General features: G+C 36.7%; 1 protein-coding gene across 6 annotated transcripts in view; it reads left to right on the top strand.

The window, feature by feature from the left end:
- ROCK1 (Rho associated coiled-coil containing protein kinase 1) overlaps positions 1-13,432 on the top strand; it is a 176,556-nt gene extending 163,124 nt beyond the window's left edge. For 5 of the 6 annotated variants that reach the window (XM_037017969.2, XM_037017968.2, XM_017650856.3 and 2 more), the window contains 6 exons: positions 1,434-1,504; positions 1,704-1,792; positions 9,764-9,842; positions 9,997-10,258; positions 10,912-11,116; positions 11,959-13,432. In XM_037017969.2, the coding sequence (XP_036873864.1) occupies positions 1,434-1,504; positions 1,704-1,792; positions 9,764-9,842; positions 9,997-10,258; positions 10,912-11,116; positions 11,959-11,962 (710 nt within the window). In that variant the 3' untranslated portion in view covers positions 11,963-13,432. Of the gene's footprint in view, positions 1-935; positions 985-1,433; positions 1,505-1,703; positions 1,793-9,763; positions 9,843-9,996; positions 10,259-10,911; positions 11,117-11,958 lie in introns of those variants that run through there. The other variant, XR_012121172.1, reaches the window with a different exon arrangement.
- Positions 13,433-23,916: the final 10,484 nt, after the last annotated feature.

Below are 23,916 nucleotides of genomic sequence, written 5' to 3'. Positions count from 1 at the left end.
TTAGGTACATCAAAGAAGTTGGAACAAGAACATTACTCCCCATCCAATTAACTGCAAAACTTGTTAAGGGACAGATAGCAGTGTGCTCTAGGAACATAAACTCTGAAATTAGACAGTCTGGGTGAAGCCTAGAGCTTTGACAGTCACTGATGAGTGCCCTTGGGCAAGTCAGTTCATCTTGCTAAACTTTAGTCTCTTCATTTGTAAATGGAAGATGATAGTAGAACCTATCCTATCCTATATTCATAGGAATCTAATGTCCTAGATTCATGGGATTATACACAGATTATGTATGAGATATTACTTGTAAAGCACTTGGCAGATAGTAAGTGGTCAGTAAATGTTACCTATTGCTAACATTAAAACTGAGCTGTTTTACAATTTTAAGCCATATGGAAAAAAACAAGGGCACTGTATTTCCTATTAGAGTCATGGTTTGAGCCATAGTGTAAATCTGTCAGATTATAGCATTGTACTTTAAAGTTTACTAGTTTTCTATTATTTTGTGTTTCAAATAGAAAATAGAAAACACTGAATTAAATGTTCTTGACTTAACTTGATACAAAATAAACAATTCTAATGGAAACATCTTTTCCCTCAGATATTTCTAATAAAGATTAATTATATTTAAGCAGTAATAATTATTATAAAATGCTCTGATCAAATTAGTCAAGGAATTTCTGGTGTATACAAACTGGTTAAAATACTGAATTCTGTGTTCTTTTACTGTTCATTAAATTTTGGTATCACAAACTTAGAAGGCTTTATTTACACCTCCTTGGCTTGATAAGAATTGTAATGGGACTTAACCACCAACCCCCAATCAAAATTGGACAATTTTATTGAAATTATTATAGGTATTTTACCAAAAAGGTTATCAGAATATTGTGCTGAGAAAACAAATAAAATACTTGTCTCTTATTCTTTATATCTAGTTGATTCTGCCTGCATTCCTTATTTATTTATCTTCTATTCTTATCTTCTGTGAGTAATAGGACACTTCTGTACTTTTGCTTGCTTCTTCTTGTGTAAATCATTGCTCTGATTTGTTCCACTTGCTGCATTTTTTTTTTTTGCTAAGTATTTTTATATGAGTGTTAAATGAAATTTAAGCCTTCTTTATCATATCCCATTTAAGCTGCAATCCATTACAGTCTTGCCTGGCTCATAATGGTATTGTTGTTACTTCATACTTTTATAATTGAGTACTAAATGTTAATTTTATGGGGAAAGTGGCTTGGAATTTTTTTCTGCAATAGTTGTATGGCCATTAAAATTGTATTGTGTGATTGAAGCATGGAAGAGCAAATTATAGCACTTACTTATTTAGTTGTGTTCAAATGCCTGTTGCTGCATGCTGTCAGACAACTTATAGCAACTTTTCCATTTGTTACAATTTTAAGACTGAATACTATATACTCCTTTTCTCCTAGAGTCAAGAATTGAGGGTTGGCTTTCAATACCAAATAGAGGAAATATCAAACGATACGGCTGGAAGAAACAGGTAACATAGGATGCCTCAATTTTCCTAGTTGATATTTTTATATTTTTACTTTTAAAGCATACAGTTGTATTAACTGCTCTATTAGCATTGATTTTAGATTAATACAGTATTATTTAGACATAAATGGCAAGTATCATGCTGATCACTTTAAACCAAGGTAATGTTCCTCTTATATCTCTTCCTTTTTTTCTTATTTCAGTACGTTGTAGTAAGCAGCAAAAAAATTTTGTTCTACAATGATGAACAAGATAAGGAGCAATCCAATCCATCTATGGTATTGGATATAGAGTAAGTGCCTTGATTGAATTTCAAATCAGTTGAATGTTAACTTGTGAAATCTATTATTTTTAGACTTAACAATTTATATTTTGCTATTTAAATAATGTTACCTACTTTTCTTCTTAACATTTAAATAATAACTTTACATTAAGTCTTACTACAGCAGAATGTGAGAGGGACAATTTTGTATACCTGATTCATGTATTCTAAAAACAAATTTTTTATTTCAAGTATTCATTGGTTTTGAATTCTGAGAAGAGCTCAAAAAGTATATCATCACATGGTCATTGTTAAGAAGGAAAAGTAAATATGTCCGTCTTTTTTAATAGTAAGTCAAAGAGGCCTGTAATAAGCTTAGGGTTTTTTTCCTTTGTATTCATTCTGAAACCATTTCTTAAGCTCTACTGTCTATATTATCATAGGTGCTGTAGATGATATAAAGATGAGCAAGACAGTTCCGTATTTAAAGTGTTTACAGACTCATAGTAGCAAAGGTAAAACATAGGCAAAAATACATAAATTCAAAGTGAAATGCAGGAGGTGCTATTCAAGAAAAATATGAACTTAAAATGAAGTACTGCCTTTCCTTTGGAATTAAACATTTGTGGAACCAGTTATAGTTAGGATGTAAAAAAAATTGAGAAGAACGAGAGAATTGAAGTTTTATTTGCCAAGTTTTTAGAAAAGCATTAGTTGTAAAAACTTAAAGATCAGCTTAAGTGGAATAATACATGAACACTAATATGAAGACATTATCTTTTCAACTAAGTTCAATACTTTTTAGAATAATGAGTTTGTTGTTTTACCTTTTTATTGATGTGTAATTTTCATACAATAATATGCATTCATCTGAAGTGTTCTGTTGACTTCTGACAGTTGTCATCACCCATGTAGTCACCACCCAATTCAAAATAAAGAATATTTCTGTCACCGTAGAAAGCTCACCCTTCTTACAAAACAAACAAAAGTCCATCTGAATTCTATCACTGAGATTAGTTTGCCTATGCTAGAACTTCATGTAAGTGGAATTGCGTGGTATGTATTCTTTTGTGCCAGCCTTCTTTCACTCAGCATAGTGTTTTGCTGTATGTATCAGTTGTCTGTTCTTTCTATTGCTGAGTAATATTCCATTTATCTTACATTATTTATCTATTCTTCTGTTGATGGACATGTGGGTTGCCTCTAATTTAGGGCTATTTAAAATAAGACTGCTATGGATATTCTTTTTGTGGACTTAAGCTTTTATTTCTCATGTATAAATACCTAGTTGTAAAATCCTGGGTCATTGAGTAAATCTGTGTTTTAATTTTATTTTTTATTTATCATTTTTTTAATTATTATTTTTTCGGTATCATTAATCTACAATTACATGAAGAACATTATGTATACTAGACTCCCCCCATCACCAAGTCTCCCCCACAAACCACATTACAGTCACTGTCCATCAACATAGCAAGATGCTGTAAAATCACTACTTCTCTTCTCTGTGCAGCACAGCCCTCCCTGTGCCCCCACACACATTATACATGCTAATCACAATGCCCCCTATCTTTTTCCCTGTCCTTATCCCTCCCTTCCCACCTGTCCTCCCCAGTCTCTTTCCCTTTGGTAACTGTTAGTCCCTTCTTGGGTTCTGTGATTCTGCTGCTGTTTGTTCCTTCAGTTTTTCTTTGTTCTTATACTCCACATATGAGTGAAATCATTTGGTACTTGTCTTTCTCTGCCTGGCTTATTTCACTGAGCATAATACCCTCTAGCTCCATACATGTTCTTGCAAATGGTTGGATTTGTTTTCTTCTTATGGCTGAATAATATTCCATTGTGTATATGTACCACATCTTCTTTATCCATTCATCTACTGATGGACACTTAGGTTGCTTCCATTTCTTGGCTATTGTAAATAGTGCTGTGATAAACATAGGGGTGCATCTGTCTTTTTCAAACTGGGCTGCTATATTCTTAGGGTAAATACCTAGAAGTGGAATTCCTGAGTCAAATGGTATTTCTATTTTGATCTCTTTGAGGAACCTCCATATTGCTTTCCACAATGGTTGAACTAATTTACGTTCCCACCAGCAGTGTAGGAGGGTTCCCCTTTCTCCACAACCTTGCCAACATTTGTTGTTGTTTGTCTTTTGGATGGTGGTGATCCTAACTGGTGTAAAGTGATATCTCATTGTGGTTTTAATTTGCATTTCTCTGATGACTAGCAATGTGGAGCATCTTTTCATGTATCTGTTGGCCACCTGAATTTCTTCTTTGGAGAACTGTCTGTTCAGCTCCTCTGCCCATTTTGTAATTGGATTGTCTGCTTTTTGTTTGTTGAGGTGTGTGAGCTCTTTATATATTTTGGATGTCAAGCCTTTATCAAATCTGTCATTTATGAATATATTCTCCCATACTGTAGGATGCCTTTTTGTTCTATTGATGGTATCCTTTGCTGTACAGAAGCTTTTCAGCTTGATATAGTCCTACTTGTTCATTTTTGCTTTGGTTTCCCTTGCCCAGGGAGATATGTTCATAAAGAACTCGCTCATGTTTATGTCCAAGAGATTTTTTCCTATGTTTTTTTCTAAGAGTTTTATGGTTTCATGACTTACATTCAGGTCTTTGATCCATTTTGAATTTACTTTTGTCTATGGGGTTAGACAGTGGTCCAGTTTCATTCTCTTACACGTAGCTGTCCAGTTTTGCCAGCACCATCTGCTGAAGAGACTGTCATTTCCCCATTGTATGTCCATGGCTCCTTTATCATATATTAATTGACCATATATGTTTGGGTTAATGTCTGGAATTTCTATTCTGTTCCACTGGTCTGTGGCTCTGTTCTTGTACCAGTACCAAATTGTCTTGATTACTGTGGCTTTGTAGTAGAGCTTGATGTTGGGGAGCAAGATCCCCCCCCCCTTTTATTCTTCCTTCTCAGGATTGCTTTGGCTATTCGGGGTCTTTGGTGTTCCCATATGAATATTTGAACTATTTGTTCCAGTTTGTTGAAGACTGCTGTTGGTAATTTGATAGGGATTGCATCGAATCTGTATATTGCTTTGGGCAGGATGGCCATTTTGACAATATTAATTCTTCCTAGCCAGGAGCATGGAATGAGTTTCCATTTTTTAGTGTCCTCTTTAATTTCTTTTAAGAGTGTCTTGTAGTTTTCAGGGTATAGGTCTTTCACTTCCTTGGTTAGGTTTATTCCTAAGCATTTTATTCTTTTTGATGCAATTGTGAATGGAGTTGTTTTCCTGATTTCTCTTTCTATTAGTTCATTGTTAGTGTACAGGAAAGCCACAGATTTCTGTGTATTAATTTTGTATCCTGCAACTTTGCTGAATTCCGATATTACTTCTAGTAGTTTTAGAGTGGAGTCATTAGGGTTTTTTATGTACAGTATCATGTCATCTGCAAATAGTGACAGTTTGACTTCTTCTTTACCAGTCTGGATTCCTTGTATTTCTTTATTTTGTCTGATTGCCATGGCTAGGACCTCCAGTACCACGTTGAATAACAGTGGGGAGAGTGGGCATCCCTGTCTTATTCCCGATCTCAGAGGAAAAGCTTTCAGCTTCTCGCTGTTTAGTATGATGTTGGCTGTGGGTTTATCATATATGGCCTTTATTATGTTGAGATATTTGCCCTCTATACCCATTTTGTTGAGAGTTTTTATCATGAATGGATGTTGAATTTTGTCCAATACTTTTTCAGCATCTATGGAGATGATCATGTGGTTTTTGACCTTCTTTCTGTTTATGTGGTGGATGATGTTGATGGATTTTTCAAATGTTGTACCATCCTTGCATCCCTGGGATGAATCCCACTTGGTCATGGTGTATAATCCTTTTGATGTATTTTTGAATTCAGTTCGCTAATATTTTGTTGAGTATTTTTGCATCTATGTTCATCAGGGATATTGGTCTGTAATATTCTTTTTTGGTGGGGTCCTGGTTTTGGTATTAGCGTGATGTTGGCTTCATAGAATGAGTTTGGGAGTATTCCCTCCTCTTCTATTTTTTGGAAAACTTTAAGGAGAATGGGTATTATGTCTTCTCTGTATGTCTGATAAAATTCCTAGGTAAATCCATCTGACCCGGGGGTTTTGTTCTTGGGTAGTTTTTTTATTACCGCTTCAATTTCATTGCTGGTAATTGGTCTGTTTAGATTTTCTGTGTCTTCCTCGGTCAGTCTTGGAGGGTTGTATTTTTCTAGGAAGTTGTCCATTTCTTCTAGGTTTTCCAGCTAGTTAGCATATAGGTTTTCATAGTATTCTCTAATGATTCTTTGTATTTCTGTGGAGTCTGTCGTGATTTTTCCTTTCTCATTTCTGATTCTGTTGATGTGTGTTGATTCTCTTTTTCCCTTAATAAGTCTTGCTAGAGGCTTATCTATTTTGTTTATTTTCTCAAAGAACCAGCTCTTGGTTTCATTGATTTTTTTCTATTGTTTTATTCTTCTCAATTTTATTTATTTCTTCTCTGATCTTTATTATGTCCCTCCTTCTCCTGACCTTAGGCCTCATTTGTTCTTCTTTTTCCAATTTCAATAATTGTGACTTTAGACTGTTCATTTGGGATTTTTCTTCCTTCTTTAAAAAGGCCTTGATCTGTATATACTTTCCTCTTAGAACTGCCTTCGCTGCGACCCACAGACGTTGGGGCTTTGTGCTGTTATCATTTGTTTCCATATATTGCTTGATCTCTATTTTAATTTGGTCATTGATCCATTGATTATTTAGGAGTGTGTTGTTAAGCCTCCATGTGTTTGTGAGCCTTTTTGCTTTCTTTATACAATTTATTTCTAGTTTTATGCCTTTGTGGTCTGAAAAGTTGGTTGGTAGGATTTCAATCTTTTGGAATTTACTAAGGCTCTTTTTGTGGCTTAGTATGTGGTCTATTGTGGAGAATGTTCCATGTGCACTTGAGAAGAATGTGTATCCTGTTGCTTTTGGATGTAGAGTTCTTTGGATGTCTATTAAGTCCATCTGTTCTAGTGTGTTGTTCAGTGCCTCTTTGTCCTTACTCATTTTTTGTCTGGTGGATCTATCCTTTGGAGTGAGTGGTGTGTTGAAGTCTCCCAAAATGAATGTATTGCATTCTATTTCCTCCTTAATTCTGTGAGTATTTATTTCAGCAGGTTCTCCTGTTTTGTGTGCTTATTTATTTATAATGGTTATATCCTCTTGCTGGACTGACCCCTTTATCATTATGTAATGTCCTGCTTTATCTCTTGTTACTTTCTTTGTTTTGAAGTCTATTTTGTCTGATACTAGTACTGCAACACCTGCTTTTTTCTCCCTGTTGTTTGCATGAAATATCTTTTTCCATCCCTTGACTTTTAGTCTGTGCATGTCTTTGGGTTTGAGGTGAGTCTCTTCTAAGCAGCATATAGATGGGTCTTGCTTTTTTATCCAGTCTGTTACTCTGTGTCTTTTGATTGGTGCATTCAGTCCATTTATATTTACGGTGATTAGTGAAAGATATGTACTTATTGCCATTGCATGCTTTAGATTCCTGGTTACCAATGGTTCAAGGTTAATTTTCTTACTATCTAAGAGCCTAACTTAACTCACTTTATATGCTGTTACAAACACAATCTAAAGATTCTTTTTTTTTCTCCTCCTTTTTCTTCTTCCTCCATTCTTTATATATTAGGTATCATATTCTGTATTCTTTGTCTATCCCTTGATTGACTTTGGGGATAGAAATTTTAATTTTGCATTTGCTTAGTAATTAACTGTTCTACTTCCTTTACTGTGGTTTTATTTCCTCTGATGACAACTATTAAACCTTAGGAACACTTCCATCTATAGCAGTCCCTCCAAAATAGACTGTAGAGATGGTTTGTGGGAAGTAAATTCTCTCACCTTTTGCTTATCTGGAAATTGTTTAATGCCTCTTTCAAATTTAAATGATAATCTTGCTGGGTAAAGTAATCTTGGTTCCTGGCCCTTCTGCTTCATTGCATTAAATACATCATGCCACTCCCTTCTGGCCTGTAAGGTTTCTGCTGAGAAGTCTGATGTTAGCCTGATGGGCTTTCCTTTGTATGTGATCTTATTTCTCTCTCTGGCTGCTTTTAATAGGCTGTCCTTATCCTTGATCTTTGCCAATTTTATTATTATATGTCTTGGTATTGTCTTCCTTGGGTCCCTTGTGTTGGGAGATCTGTGCACCTCCATGGCCTGAGAGACTATCTCCTTTCCCAGATTGGGGAAGTTTTCAGCAACTACCTCCTCAAAGACACTTTCTATCCCTTTCTCTTCTTCTTCTGGTATCCCTATAATGCAAATATTGTTCCGTTTGGATTAGTCACACAATTCTCTCAATATTCTTACATTCTTAGAGATCCTTTTTTCTCTCTGTGCCTCAGCTTCTTTGTATTCCTCTTCTCTAGTTTCTGTTTCATTTGTTGTCTCCTCCACCATATCCAACCTGCTTTTATTACCCTCCATCGTGCTCTTCAATGATTGGATCTCCAACCTGAATTCATTCCTGAGTTCTTGGATGTCTTTCTGTACCTCCATTAGCATGTTGATGATTTTTATTTTGAACTCCCTTTCAGGAAGAGTCACAAGGTCCATGTCATTTAAATCTTTCTCGGGAGTTGTATTAATAATTTTACTCTGGACCAGGTTTCTTTGGCATTTCATATTTGTATATGGTACCCTCTCATGTCCAGAAGCTCTACTCTGGAGCTGCTCAGCCCCTGAAGCAATGTTGGGGGGTCGCAGGGGAGCGGTATTGGTGCCTGTGGGGAGGAAAGAGCTGTTTCCTGCTTCCTGGTTGCTATGCCTGTCTCCACCACCTGAACCAGTGGACCGAGCACACAGGTATAAACTTTTGTCTCATAGCAGCCGGATATAGATCCCTGCTTTCCACTAGCGGCTGGAATCTCAGTCTCTCCAGGAACTCTGCCTGTATTAGGTTTCCAACCCCATAATCACACAAATATCATGAAAGCACCATGAAATGTAGGTTTGTACTCCCAAAGCAGATCTCCAGAGCTAGATATTCAGCAGTCCCAGGCCTTCCATTCCCTCCTTGTTCCGTTTCTCTTACTCCCACTGGTGAGCTGGGGTTGGGGAAGGGCTTGGGTCCCGCCGGACCATGGCTCTGGTACATTACCCTGTTCCGTGAGGTCTGCTCTTTTCTCCAGGTTTGTGCAGTCTGGTGCAGTCCTCTTTCCTGTTGCTCTCTCAGGATTAGTTGCAGCAACTATATTTTCTAATTGTATACGGTTTTAGAAGGAAGCCTCTGTCTCTCCTCTCATGCTGCCATCTTTAATCCCTTCCTGCTTTAACTTTTAGGAAATCTACAAGGTAGTTCTCCCAAATGGTTACCATTATTACCTTTTGTTACCAGTCCAAAGGTTATAAAGGTGTTCTATGTTTTCTTCTAGTAGCTTTATTGTTCTGGGTTTTACATTTGAGTTATGATTGATCTCAAATATATTTTTGTGTTTGGTAAGATGTAGCAGTGCAGCCTTGTTTTGTTTTGTTTTTCCCATGTGGATATCTGGTTGTTTCAGCAGTATTTATTTTACATATTGACCATGAATCCTCTAATCTTGCTCTTCACCTATTAAGTTTATAGGGTTTTTGGTGGATTTCACAGTGTTTTTCTACATACACAATCATGTCATCTTCAAGTAATGATGGTTCTACTTCTTTCCAATCTGTATGCCTCTATCACATGTAGAGATTCGTATGATCACTGCCATAGTCAAAATATAGCACAGTTCATCACCCTCATGCTACCCTTTTATAGCTGTAGATGGTGGTTCTTTTTCTCCCCCTCCCTAATCCCTGGCAGCCACTAATCTGTTCTCCATCTCTATACTTTTGTCATTTCAAGGATCTTACATAAATGGAATCAAATAGTGTGTAACCTTTGAGATTGATTGCGTTTTTTTTTCCAGCAGTTGTCTTTTGCTATAAATGAGTTTTTATTATAATGGCCTATATCGTATTTATTTTCATTTTAGTAAATTGTTTCATGTTCGACCTGTAACCCAAGGAGATGTGTACAGAGCTGAAACTGAAGAAATTCCTAAAATATTCCAGGTAAAAATCTGAAATTATAATTTCAGAAGATCTTCTACCTAAGTACTAATGCATTTTGTCAAGGAAATGTAAATACACCAATGCTTTTATACATTTAAAACTTACTGTGCAGATTAAGACTTTTTTTGTCTTCTTTTACCATTTCTGAGTATAGATACTATATGCAAATGAAGGCGAATGTAGAAAAGATGTAGAGATGGAACCAGTGCAACAAGCTGAAAAAACCAGTTTTCAAAATCACAAAGGCCATGAGTTCATTCCTACACTCTACCACTTTCCTGCCAACTGTGAGGCTTGTGCCAAACCTCTCTGGCATGTTTTTAAGCCACCCCCTGCCCTAGAGTGTCGAAGGTGTCATGTTAAGTGCCACAGAGATCACTTAGATAAAAAAGAAGACTTAATTTCTCCATGTAAAGGTAAGACATAAAAATTACTTTCACAATTTATAACCAAGTAGATAATTAAGTCCTAATGAAATAATTTTTTCAAATATTGCATTTTCTCTACCAAGTTGAAAAGAAATTAAGAAGTAACATTTTGACACAGTGGAGCAACATGCAGCTGTCAATTCACTGCTACAGATTTAGCTTCGAACATAATGTTTTTAAAGACATTATTCTGAATTGGAGACAAGGGCTATCAGTGAGTTCCACTGTATTCACCCTTGAGTTTTAGCCTCCTGCATATTTTCTTTTTGTCTGTTTTTTGCTGCCTGGACCAGCATGCTGTGTCATAGACAAAATGTCTTCTGGCTTAGCAGAGGTAGATGAGGGAACGAATATAGGCTATAAGCTATTTTAAGATAAGAAACTTGTGTTCTAAAAATACATTTGTTTCACTTCTGCGTTTTTTTTTTGTATTCCTGATTTTGCTTTATTTTTCTTACTAGTTTGTGACTAATGTAGATTTCTTTTTAAGAATAATTAAGCCTTATTAAGGAGAAAGAGATATTGTCCAAGCTTAATTAAACATAATAAAAAATTTTTAATTTCAAAAAGTTATAAAATTATTCATTCGATGGGGCTGTTTTAAATATTATGTGACTTTGTGCTCTTTTTTCTTAACACAGTAAGTTATGATGTAACATCAGCAAGAGATATGCTGCTGTTAGCATGTTCTCAGGATGAACAAAAAAAATGGGTAACACATTTAGTAAAGAAGATCCCTAAAAATCCACCATCTGGTTTTGTTCGTGCATCCCCTCGAACACTTTCAACAAGATCCACTGCAAATCAGTCTTTCCGGAAAGTCAAAAATACATCTGGAAAAACTAAGTAAGGATTGAAATATTAACCTTATTAACAGTGTGAAAGTAATTGGGTGATCTCTGTTAAAATGTGAAATCTCATTGTTCTTTTCCCCATAGAGGGCACCATTTGTTGCTAAGTATTTATATATGACTTGATTAAGTTCTTATTTTAAACATGAATTAATGAGGCTCAGAGGAATTAAGCAACTTGCACAAGATCACACAGCCAACTACTCGCACAGTCAGGATTAGAACCCATTTCATCCAGTTCTAAAGCCTGTGTTTTTTCTCCACTACCAAATACCATCTTTCCTAGAGTTTAGTCCCTAACTATAAAGAGGGGCATTTGAATCTAGAAGCTGAGACTTAACACTGGCTTGCCTCTCTCTTTATGTCACTCAAGTCTTTAAAGCAGGCTTAAAACCATCTTTAATTTATCCTGTTTGTTCAATCCCTGTGATCAGTAACCAAATCTGTTTCTTAGAAATGACTCATACGCATTCTACCTTCCATATTCTTCAACCATCATACTACTTCAGTATATTCTCACTTCAATCCTGACTTATTTCTGTAGAATCCTCTATCAGCCCTCTCCTGTATAGGATAAAAGCTGGTTCTAAAATTATTTAAAATTGGGTTATAGCTTTGTAAAAAAAAAAAAAAAACTACGGGTTTGAAATGGAGTAAAAGCAAAAAGGAGATAATACTAAGTCTATTTTTTTCCCTTTTTCCTAATGTTAATTGGAAATGATAATTGTTAATTATCATTATGTGTATGTAGTTTCCTCCAGTTTTTGTTTCCTGTATTTTTAAACTGAGTACATTTCTTAAATTACAACGTTTTCTATTTTTTTTCCCCACCAACAGTTAACCATGTGACCCCAGCACCTTGTGGAATCAAGTGGGATGCTACCTGATAAACCAGACTTCTTTAACCATGCAGAGCAGACAGGCTGTCCTTTGACACAAGTATCACAGGCTTCAGGGTTAAGATTGCTGTTACTCTGTCCTTGCTTTGGCACAAAAGCACACTGAGGGTTTTTTGTTTCTTGTTTTTCTTTTTTATTGCGGGTTTGCCTACAGGTAGATAAGATTAATTATTACTATGTAATGCAAGTACAATTGAGGGAAAGCTTAGCTAGATATATTTTTTTTAAAAAAAGGTGCTGCCTTTTTGAATTTCTGAGAAAATGCCTGTCAATCATGATAGAACAGTTTTCCTCATATGAGTGGGTGGAAGGGACTTTCACTTTCATGTGGAAAAAGCATCACTATCAAGATCAGCTCATGGAAGGAATAAAGAAAATATCTCAAAATGAGACAACTGAAATTCTTTTAAATGATTTAAGATTCTGTGCTCTTGCAAGACTATACAAAACTTTTAAGAAAGCAGTGACATCACTTGACTTCAGTGCCCTCACTGTAGAATTTAAAAGACTCACTGTTGATTGCCCATAGTGGACTTGATGGAGAATAAATATCTTACATTATGCTTTACAAAATACTGTATGTGTTTCAGCAAGTTTGTAGATTGGGGAATGGGAGAAGGCAAAAAAAAAAGATACATTTAATCTATGCATTTTTGCCAAGCCATATTGTTATTTTACTACTAGAGACATTAGGAACTAACTGTACAAAAGAAGCAATTTTAAGAGCATTTTGTGGGGTACATCATTTCTGTAATTGTGTAATGTATTTATGGTTTTAAGTGATAAAGACATTAAGTTAACAAACATAAGAAATGTATGCACTGTTTGAAATGTAAATTATTCTTAGAACACTTTTGATGGGAGTTGCATTGCCCTTTTAGTGCCTTAATTTGAGAGAATTATTTTACTGCCATGACTAAATATAGAAATTTCAAAAAAACATATTTTCAAAAAAGTATGTGTGGGTTTTTCATTGATAATTTGTTTAATTTTAAATATTTAGAGGTTTGTTGGACTTTAATAAACTGAGTACAATCTTTGCATTAAACTACCTGCTAAAATAATGAATGACTTTATAAAACTCTACAAACTGTGTAGAAGGTTTCATCAGTATAAAAGAAAATTATGGCAATACATCTGTGATGTTTTCCAGTTAACACAGGAATTACCAGATAAATACTGTTAAACTCTCATCCAATAATGAGAGTTGATTCATATGGGCAGTATGATTTATTGTTTATTTTTTTAACCAAATACCTCCTCAGTAATTTATAATGGCTTTGCAGTAATGTGTATCAAATAAGAAGCACTGGAAAACTGATTCGTCTCTAGGATGATATGCATGTTTCAAGTGGTATTGAAAACCGCACTGATGGATATGTAATAATAAACATCTGTTATTAATATTCTAATGACTCTGCTCATTTAATGAGAAATAAAAGTAATTTATGGATGGATACCTTTAATAATGACTGCTATGGTGTTTTCTTGTTGGTGAAATGAGTAGAAACCATGCAATAAATTAGTCCTTGACTGTATATAAATGTTAAGTGCCGTGATTAGATTAAAGTCGATGTTTAGAAGATAAAACCTGGTTTGGGCTCTGAATCAACAGTGGCTACAGTTGACATGAGAAGTTGTCTAATGTCTGCTGGGAAACACTTCTCCCTGGGTCTCTTGCATTTCTCACATCTTGTGAGCAGTGGCTCTGAAAGGCTTTGTTCTGGACTATCTTTTCCAAAGAGATCTGTATAATGAACAACTTAGAAGATACTGCGTCTCCCTTGAGAGGAAGGCAAGTTTGTTTACTGTCCATTATAATAAATGTCTCCCTCTAGTGAAAAGTTGGGCAGATTTGCTTGAGCTTATTATAAAAGTTTCAGGTATCCTAAATTTGGGTTCCTTGGCTGTGATGCAAACCCCTGTGAGTTCAGCATCCACCTGGGCCACTCTGCCTTGCTCCTGGCTTGGAGTCTGCCTGGGCCACTGGCTTGGGAGACTCAGCCACTAGGCACAGGAAGCCCATGCTGACAGCTGTTCCGTTAGTATGCCGGCGTTTGACTCTGAGCCAGGGTTCCTTTACTTCTACCAGGATCCATGAAATTGTGGAAGGTTCAAAAGAATTGTGGGTCACTTGTCAGTATTTGAAGTTTCAGCGTAAAATAACCTGCCCTTACTCTTCATTTAAAGTAAAAAATAGAGGAGAATTTAAACATGGCAATCAAACTTAACAGTATGTTCTCATGTTTTCATTTCATGAGAAATAATCACATTTTGTATTAAATAACCAAGTTCTGTAATTTTAATAACCAAGTTTAGTAGTCGCACAAATCAATTGGTTGGTTCTTATTGGATTGCTAATTTGAGCTTCCAGTTTTTATTTTAATTTTCTAACAGTTCCACATTTCTTTGCTCAGATATCACAATTACTAGTAGATTTTAGGATGAATATTAAAGGTGATGTCTTTTTTAAACCAGTTAATTGTGAATGGTATGTCTACTACACTTGCATTTTTACTCTATGATATTTAGTGAACGAAAATTAATGTTAGTAAAGTTGAATTTATTGATAATTTTCTTCATAGATTTCTGTTTTAAGAAATCTTTGCCTATTCCCCAGAGCCATGAAGATAATGCTCCTATGTCAGCTTGAAGCTTTATTGTTTTAACTTTCACAATCTGTGTCTCCCTTAGGGCAAAAGTTGAGCAGATTTGTCAGTGCTCATTATAAGAGATTTTACAATCCATTTAGTTCTACAATCCATCTGGAATTCATTTTTGTGTATGTGTGAAGTAGGGCTCAAGGTTTTCTCGGTTTTGTTTTTTTCTCCATCTGGGTATCCAATTGGTCCTACAATATTTATTGAAAAGTCTATCCTTCCATGCATCGCAAATCAGGTGACCAATCTATTTCTCTTTCCCAATATCTGTAGCTTTATATTTAAAATGCATATAAATATAATAGTATTTTATATTTAGAGTGTAAATTTCCAACTTTGTAGTAGTTCTTCCAGATTGACTAGGCTATTCTTAGTCCTTTGCATTCGCATATAAATTTTAAAAACAGATACTAATTACATCAAAAAAACAAAAAGACCCTGCTGGAATTTTAACTGGGACTGCATTCAACCTGTAGATTGATTTGAAGAGAATTAACATCTTTACAATTTAGCCTTCCAGTCTATGAACATGGCTAACCACTGCACAGAACACCGACATATTTGCAAATGTTGTAATTGCATATGTAGAAATCTAAAAGCATAAAGCATTAGAATTAAATTTTCAAAGGCCACTGGATACAAGATTAATATATATAAAAGTAAGTTGTTATATGAATTATGAGCCTTAAAATTCCTAGAGATTGTTTCTCCTTGATGATGTCATTTAACAGGAACTTTGTTAGCTAAAGCTCATCTGAAGACATTCAATTGTATAAATATATATTTTCATTATTTCATAATTCTAGGAAACTAATATTTGCTTTTTTTACATCATTTATACATTCCATTCTCTCAATTACAGCTGACTTCCATAGTGCTATTTCTTTAACAAGAACTCCTAGGTCATCTGTATGCCACATTGTTATCCTAATTATCTGTGTATTACACTGCATTAAACACTTACTAAAAGCTCATTTACTCATTCACTCAGTCTTGATAGTTTTTATTTCCACAAAAGAAATGAAAAATTATTTTATACCTACCACCCAGAATTAGCAAACTTCTATATTTACTTCAAATCATTTTTTTAAAAAACATTAAAAATCTTATCAAAGATCTCTTTGTTCCTCCTTCCCTATTTCTATTCTCTTCCTTTCCTGCCCAAAAGCAGAAACTGCCATTAATTTCGTGTGTATTCTTCTCATTCATACTTAAGCCTCTTAGTAAATACGCATATATCCATGTTACATAATGTGTTGTATGTGGGTTTTATATCATGTAAATGGCTTTATACTTTTCATGTGTAAAGTGCAACTGGCATTGCTATTTATGGTATTTATAATCTTAAGTATTCACTTCCTTACAAGAAATAATAGCATTAGGACTTTTTATAATAACAGTTGTCTCCCAAATTTAAACATTTTGTTTATGTAAAGCTTAATGTAGAAGCCCCTTGTAATTGGTTTTAAGTAAGCTTTACTACTTTAGGTTTTCTAATCAGAATATATTAATGTAAAAATAACATTGTCAAACTCCATGTTAAAGTCTTTTATAACTTACTGTTATACACATTCCAACCAGGCTTCAAAAAAGTGCTTTTAATATCATAGAAAAATTGGAACAACTTCATAATCATATACTTCTGTGGGTGAGTATTATCAAACAGCATCACATGCTAGAGAAATCATCCATGAAAGGATGAGTCCAGTGATACAGCAAAATTTATCATCGAACCCAAGCTTGTGCCACTCAGGGCAGGACATAGGAGTAAGTGAGAGATGGCTGTTGGAGCAAGGAAAGTGAGTTTATTTGGAAAACCAGCCGACCAAAAGGATGGTGGGCTAATATATTAAAGAACCATCTTAATTAAGGGTAGACTGCAAGCTTTTATGCTAGGGAAAGGGGGAGCAGGTTAGGGAGTGACTGAAGGCTGCAGGTATCTGGGTACCAGCAAGGTCGAGGAGGGCTGAGAAACTCCCTGTTCTTAGGTTAGTTGACTCGCGAGGCCTAGGTCTGGTCACTGTGTTTACAAAAAGTCTTTGACAGGACAATCATTATTTTCATATGTATGTCCCTGTCTCTTGAAGGAGGCAAGCTTTGGTAAGGAACTGTTTGCAAAAAAATCTCAGACTGTAAGCAAAATTCCTTTTGATGAGTAAGAAGCTTATGTGTGGGGCTGCAAGGCTGAGCAGCAGCTTTTTACCCAAAGATTAAGCAGTAAAGGAGACACAGGTACAATATGAAGGCAGAAAATGCCAACTTTTCCATTTGGTTACAACTTCATTGTTATCTTAAGAAATTGCTACAGTCACTCAGCCTTCAGCAACCACCACCCTGATCAGCCAGCAGCCGCCAACATCAGGCCAGGACCTTCCATCAGCAAAACGATAATGACTCGCTGAAAACTGAGATGATGGTTGGCACTTTTCAGCAATAAAGTATGTTTTAATTAAGGGATGTACATTGTTTTTTAGACATAATGCTATTGCATACTTAATAGACTATAGTAGAGTGTAAACATAACTTTCATATGCACTGGTAAACCAAAAAATTCATTTGACTCACTCTGTTTGGATTCCTGAACAATTCCAGTCAGTCTGTGTGTTGGAGGGGGTGGGGTTCCCACAAACGACATCAAGTAATTCTCGAACACCGGCAGGGAGTCTGAGAATTCAGCTTAATTCTGACACTGTCTGCCCAGAGACAGCACCAGATTCCCCACGCTAAGTGCTCCTCTCTACGAGACTTCCCTCTGCCCCCCAACAACTCCAGATGCCAGTCTCAAGCCCTAGGTTACCTCTGCTTCTGACCCACCAGCTATAGATTGTAGGTTCCAACAACTTCCCCTTAAGTTCAACTAATTGCTAGAGTGGCTCACAGAACTCAGGGTAACACTTAACATTTACCAGTTTAGTGAAGGGTGCGAGTTAACAGCCAGATGAAGAGATTACATGAAGGTCCCAAATAACAAAGCTTCTATCCTTGTGGAGCTTGCAGCCTGATTGGTGGCAAGTGGAAACTTTCTAGTTTCCCAAGCACAGAAGCTCTCTCCAGCAGAGAAGCAGGATGCAAAAGAAAGTAAAATGCTCTCCCCTTGGATTTTTGTGAGGGCTTCTTGGCATGGACATGACTGACTGGTCATTGGCCCTTGGCTGATTCAACCTCTAGCCTCTGCCCTCTCCCCTCCCGAGGGTTGGGGACTGAGAGGTCCTACTCTCTAATCATGTTGGTTCATCCCCCTGGCAACCAGCCCCTGCCCTTGGGTGGGGTCCAAAAGTCTCTCCATAACAGGACAGGACACCCATTTCACCTTTATGGCCCTGAAGTATTTCTCAGGAACTGTGGTGAAGACCAAATGTATCTGAGAAATATTTTTTTGCCCATCTGAATGGCTAAACATATTTCTTTTCTTTTTTTTTAAACATATATTTCTTATAACTCATCATATCACTTGCTTTATTGGGATATTTGCTTTATTGCAGTAGTCTGGAACCAAACCCACAATATCTCCAAGGTCTGCCTGTATATGGATATTACTGAACATAGAAAAACAAATACTACATTTCTGTACTTTCAGTGTCATGGGAGAATTTATATCATTACCTTTGTAATAGTAAAAAACAAGGAAAGTAAGTAAAAAACAAGGAAAATATGTTAAGTATTTTATTAACTGAATTATAAAATTCTCTATACCCATGATAAAATTCTAGCCAACTATTAATTGTATTTCAATATTCATGTGACATTTCTTCAAGAATATTTTGCAGATCACCAGGCACCAGCGGTGTGAGGATCCCCTTCATTATGGGGCAGTCTCTGCAATGGTCTCCACAACATTTTTCTTTTCAAGTCTTTTTTCAGTAGTCGAGTCCCTACTTCAGAACATGGCACATAAAATTGCCCACAATCAGTAATTCATCCTTTATAATGAACCTTGAAATAGTAATCTTTATTTTACTGGTCTGAAGTACATTAATTACATGTGTTCATTATATTTTTTAGTGTCTAAGAGGTAATTAGATATCAGACACAATCACAAACAATTTGTTATCACTGTTTCAGGTGTTAATGTCTTATCTGGAGGGCATTTCTAACCTTTTCCAATCTCTGATGGATTTATATAACCACTTATTTTTTGAGGTCTCAGGTTTTCACAGCTTCCACATGTCAGCTTCATTTCATAAAACTATTTCTTTTTTTTATTAAGGTATTATTTATATACACTCTTATGAAGGTTTCACATGAAAAAACAATGTGGTTACTACATTCACCCATATTATCGTGACCCCCTCACACCCCATTGCAGTCACTGCCCATCAGTGTAGTAAGATGCCACAGAGTCCCTATTTGTCTTCTCTGTGCTACACTGTCTTCCCCATGATCCCCCCCACACCATGTGTGCCAATCAAAATACGCCTCAATCCCCTTCCCCCTCCCGCCCACTTTCCACCCCTCCCCTTTGGTAACCGCTAGTCCCTTCTTGGAGTCTGTGATTCTGCTGCTGTTTTGTTCCTTCAGTTTTGCTTCGTCGTTATACTCCACAAATGAGTGAAATCATTTGGTACTTGTCTTTCTCCACCTGGCTTATTTCACTGAGTATAATATCCTCCAGCTCTATCCATGTTTTTGCAAATGGTCGGATTTGTTTCTTTCTTATGGCTGAATAGTATTCCACTGTGTATATGTACCACCTCTTCTTTATCCATTCATCTACTGATGGCCACAGGTTGCTTCTGTATCTTGGCTATTGTAAATACTGCTGCAATAAACATCGGGATGCGCATATGTCTTTTTGAATCTGAGAAGTTGTTTTCTTTGGGTAAATTCCTAGGAGTGGAATTCCCGGATCAAATGACACTTCTATTTTTAGTTTTTTGAGAAACCTCCATATTGCTTTCCACAATAGTTAAACTAGCTTACATTCCCACCAGCAGTGTAGGAGGGTTCCCCTTTCTCCACATCCTCACCAGCATTTATTGTTCTTAGTCTTTTTTTATACAGGCCATCCTAACTGGTGTGAGGTGATATCTCATTGTGGTTTTTATTTGCATTTCCCTGATAATTAGTGATGTGGAGCATCTTTTCCTGTGCCTGTTGGCCATCTAAATTTCTTCTTTGGAGAATTGTCTTTTCATATCCTCCACCCATTTTTTAATCAGGTTATTTGCTTTTTGGGGGTTGAGCTGTATGAGTTCTTTATATATTTTGGATGTTAATCCCTTGTCAGATATGTTGTTTACAAACATATGCTTCCACACTGTAGGGTGCCTTCTTGTTCTGTTGATGGTGTCCTTTGCCATACAGAAGCTTCTTAGTTTGATGTAGTCCCATGCATTCATTTTTGCATTTGTTTCCCTTGCTTGAGGAGATGCATTCAGAAAAAAGTTGCTCATGTTTATATTCAGGAGATTTTTGCCTATGTTGTCTTCAAAGAGTTTTATGATTTCATGACTTACATTCACATCTTTGATCCATTTTGAGCTTACCTTTGTGAATGGGGATAGAATAATACAGTTTCATTCTCTTGCATGTAGCTGTCCAGTTTTGCAAACACCAGTTGCTGAAGAGGCCATCATTTCCCCATTGTATATCCATGGCTCCTTTATTGTATATTAATTGACCGTATATGCTTGGGTTTATAACTGGGCTCTCTAGTGTGTTCCATTGGTCTATGGATCTGTTCTTGTGCCAGTACCAAATTGTATTGGTTACCGTGGCTTTGTAGTAGGGCTTGAAGTTGGGGAGCCTAATCCCCCCAGCTTTATTCTTCCTTCTCAGGATTGCTTTGGCTATTCGGGGTCTCTTGTGGTTCCATATGAGTTTTAGAACTATTTGCTCTAGTTCATTGAAGAATGCTGTTGGTATTTTCAGAAATTGATTAAATCTGTAGATTGCTTTAGGCAGGATGGCCATTTTGACAATATTAATTCTTCCTATCCATGAGCACAAGATGTGTTTCCATTTATTGGTTTCTTCTTTAATTTCTCTCATGAGTGTCTTGCAGTTTTCAGAGTACAGGTCTTTCACTTCCTTGGTTAGGTTTGTTCCTACATATTTTATTGTTTTTGATGCAATTTTGAATAAAATTGTTTTCCTGATTTCTCCTTCTGCTAGTTCATTGTTAGTATATAGGAATGCAATAGATTTCTGTGAATTTATTTTCTTTGCATAATTTATTTCTAGTTTCATACCTTTTTGAATTTACTGAGGCTCTTTTTGTGGTCTAGTATATGATCTACTCTTGAAAATGTTCCATGTGCACTTGAGAAGAATGTGTATCCTGTTGCTTTTGGTTGTACAGTTCTGTAGATGTCTGTTAGGTCCATCTGTTCTAGTGTGTTGTTCAGTGCCTCTGTCTCCTCACTTATTTTCTGTCTGGTTGATCTGTCCTTTGGAGTTAGTGGTGTGTTGCAGTCTCCTGGAATGAATGCATTGCATTCTATTTCCCCTTTTAATTCTGTTAGTATTTGTTTCACATATGTAGGTGTTCCTGTGTTGGGCGCATAGATATTTATAATGGTTATATCCTCTTGTTGGATTGACCCCTTTATCATTATGTAATGTCCTTCTTTGTCTCTTGTGACTTTCTCTGTTTTAAAGTCTATTTTGTCTGATACAAGTACTGCAGCTCCTTTTTTCTCCCTATTAGTTGCATGAAATATCTTTTTCCATCCCTTCACTTTTCATCTGTGTATGTCTTTGGGTTTGAAGTGAGCCTCTTATAGGCAGCATATAGTTGGGTCTTGTTTTTTTATCCATTCAGTGACTCTATGTCTTTTGATTGGTGCATTCAGTCCATTTACATTTAGTGTGATTATCTATAGGTATGTACTTACGGCAATTGCAGACTTTAGATTCGTGGTTACCAAAGTTTCAAGGGTAATTTCCTTACTATCTAAGAGTCTAACTTAACTCAGTATGCTTAACACAATCTAAAGGTTCTTTCTTTATCCCTCCTTTTTCTTCCTCCTCCATTCTTTATATATTAAGTATCATATATAAAGGTATCTATACTCTTTGTCTATCCCTCTTTATTACCTCTGGTGACAGTTATTTAACCTTAGGAACACTTCCATCTATTTCAGTCCCTCCCAAATGCACTATAGAGATGGTTTGCAGGAGGTAAATTCAGTTTTGCTTATCTGGAAATTGTTTAATTCCTCCTTCATATTTAAATGATAATCTTTCCACATAAAGTATTCTTGGTTCAAAGTCCTTCTGCTTCATTGCATTAAATATATCATGCCACTCCCTTCTGGCCTGTAAGGTTTCTGCTGAGAAGTCTGATGAAAGCCTGATGGGCTTTCCTTTGTATGTGATTTTATTTCTCTCTCTGGCTGCTTTTAATAGGCTGTCTTTATCCTTGATCTTTGCCATTTTAATTATTATATGTCCTGGTGTTGTCATCCTTGGGTCCCTTGTGTTGGGAGATCTGTGCACCTCCATGGCCTGACAGACTATCTCCTTCCCCAGATTGGGGAAGTTTTCAGCAATTACCTCCTCAATGACACTTTCTATCCCTTTTTTTCTCTCTTCTTCTTCTGGTACTCATATAATATGAATATTGTTCTGTTTGCATTGGTCACACAGTTCTCTCAGTATTCTTTCATTCCTAGAGATCCTTTTATCTCTCTGTGCCTCATGTTCTTTGTTTTCATTTTCTCTAATTTCTATTTCATTTATTGTCTACTCCACTGTATCTAATCTGCTTTTTATACCCTCCATTGTGTTCCTCAATGATTGGATCTCTGTTCTAAATTCATTCCTGAGTTCTTAAATATTTTCTGTACCTCCAGGAGCGTGTTTACGATTTTTATTTTGAAATCTCAGGAAGATTCATTAATTCAGTCTCACTCAGTTATTTTTCTGGTGTTGAGATTTTGCTTTGAACCAGGTTTCTTTGACATTTCATATTTGTATATGGTGCCCTCTAGTGTACAGAAGCTCTATCCACCAGAGCTGCTCAGCCCCTAGAGCAATGTCAGGGTTCTCAGGGGAGTGGTGCTGCTGCCCAGGGTGAGGAAAGAGCTATTTCCTGCTTCCCAGCTGCTATGCCTGTCTCCACTGCCTGAACCAGTGGGCTGAGCACACAGGTATAAGCCTCTATGCTTTGCATTTTTAGCTGCTGTAGGTGGGGCTTCCCTCTGGTTGGCCTGATGCCAGGGCAGGAACTGCCAATTTGCAATCCAAGTGCAGGCTGGCTGGGAGGAAAGCACAGTAGGCTGCGTATCATGGTGGGGGTCCTTGGAGCTGCATAGCCAGCCATGGGGATGGAGTACTTGAAGATTGTGAGAGTTTCCAACCTACTGGGCAGAGTGCACCTGGACAGTTTGTCTACCTGTCCTTTCTCCTGACCAGTAAGCTCTGTGCAATCCTTGCCCCTTTAGTAGCCTTCTCACTTTTAGTAAGTCTCTCAGACTGCCCACCCACATCAGCCAGATATGGATCCCTGTTTTCCACAGGCAGCTGAAATCTCAGTCTCTCCAGGTATTCTGCCTGTCTTAGCTTTGCAACCTCACTATTCACCAGAGCGCCATGCAATGTAGGTTCATGCTCCCAGAGCAGATCTCCAGAGCTAGGTGTTCAGCATTCCAAGGCCTCCACTCCCTCCTGGCTCCATTTCTCTTTTTCCCACGAGTGAGCTGGGATGGGGAAGGGCTTGGGTCCCTCCAGGTCATGGCTTTGGTACATTACCCTGTTCCATGAGGTCTGGTCTTTTCTCCAGGTGTATGCTGTCTGGTGTGGCCTTCTTTCCTGTTGCTCTTTCAGGATTAGTTACATTAATTATATTTTCGTATTATATGTGGTTTTAGGAGGAGGTCTCTGTCTCACCTCTCATGCTGCCATCTTTAATCAAAATAATTATTTTTTATCTAAACTATAACTTCTTATTACATAAAATCACTTCAGGTGTGAAGCAACTTCCTATGTTTTATGAAGATAAGCCGGATTTTCCCCTTTGCAAACCCACCTCTCCTCCTTTCTCCAAGCAGGTGGTTTGTGTGGATCTGACCTCACATGACCCCAGCGTAATCAATGAGAACACTGCTTCCATCTGTCAGAGTTATGGGTCCAAGGACAGACAGAACTCAAGCAATATGAGGGTTCCCCCAGGTCCCTGGAATGGAGACCTCACATTACAGAGGTGACTCCTTTATGATTCTGGCACTATTGCAGGCCATATTTTTCTACTGTTAAGTAATACAACTGACACTAATCAATTAATTTCAGGAAAA

The sequence above is a fragment of the Manis javanica genome, chromosome 9, assembly GCF_040802235.1.
Source record: "Manis javanica isolate MJ-LG chromosome 9, MJ_LKY, whole genome shotgun sequence".
In the NCBI taxonomy this organism is placed as follows: domain Eukaryota; kingdom Metazoa; phylum Chordata; class Mammalia; order Pholidota; family Manidae; genus Manis; species Manis javanica.
Note: the sequence above shows the minus strand (reverse complement) of the source record. Positions and strands in the feature narration are given on the sequence as shown.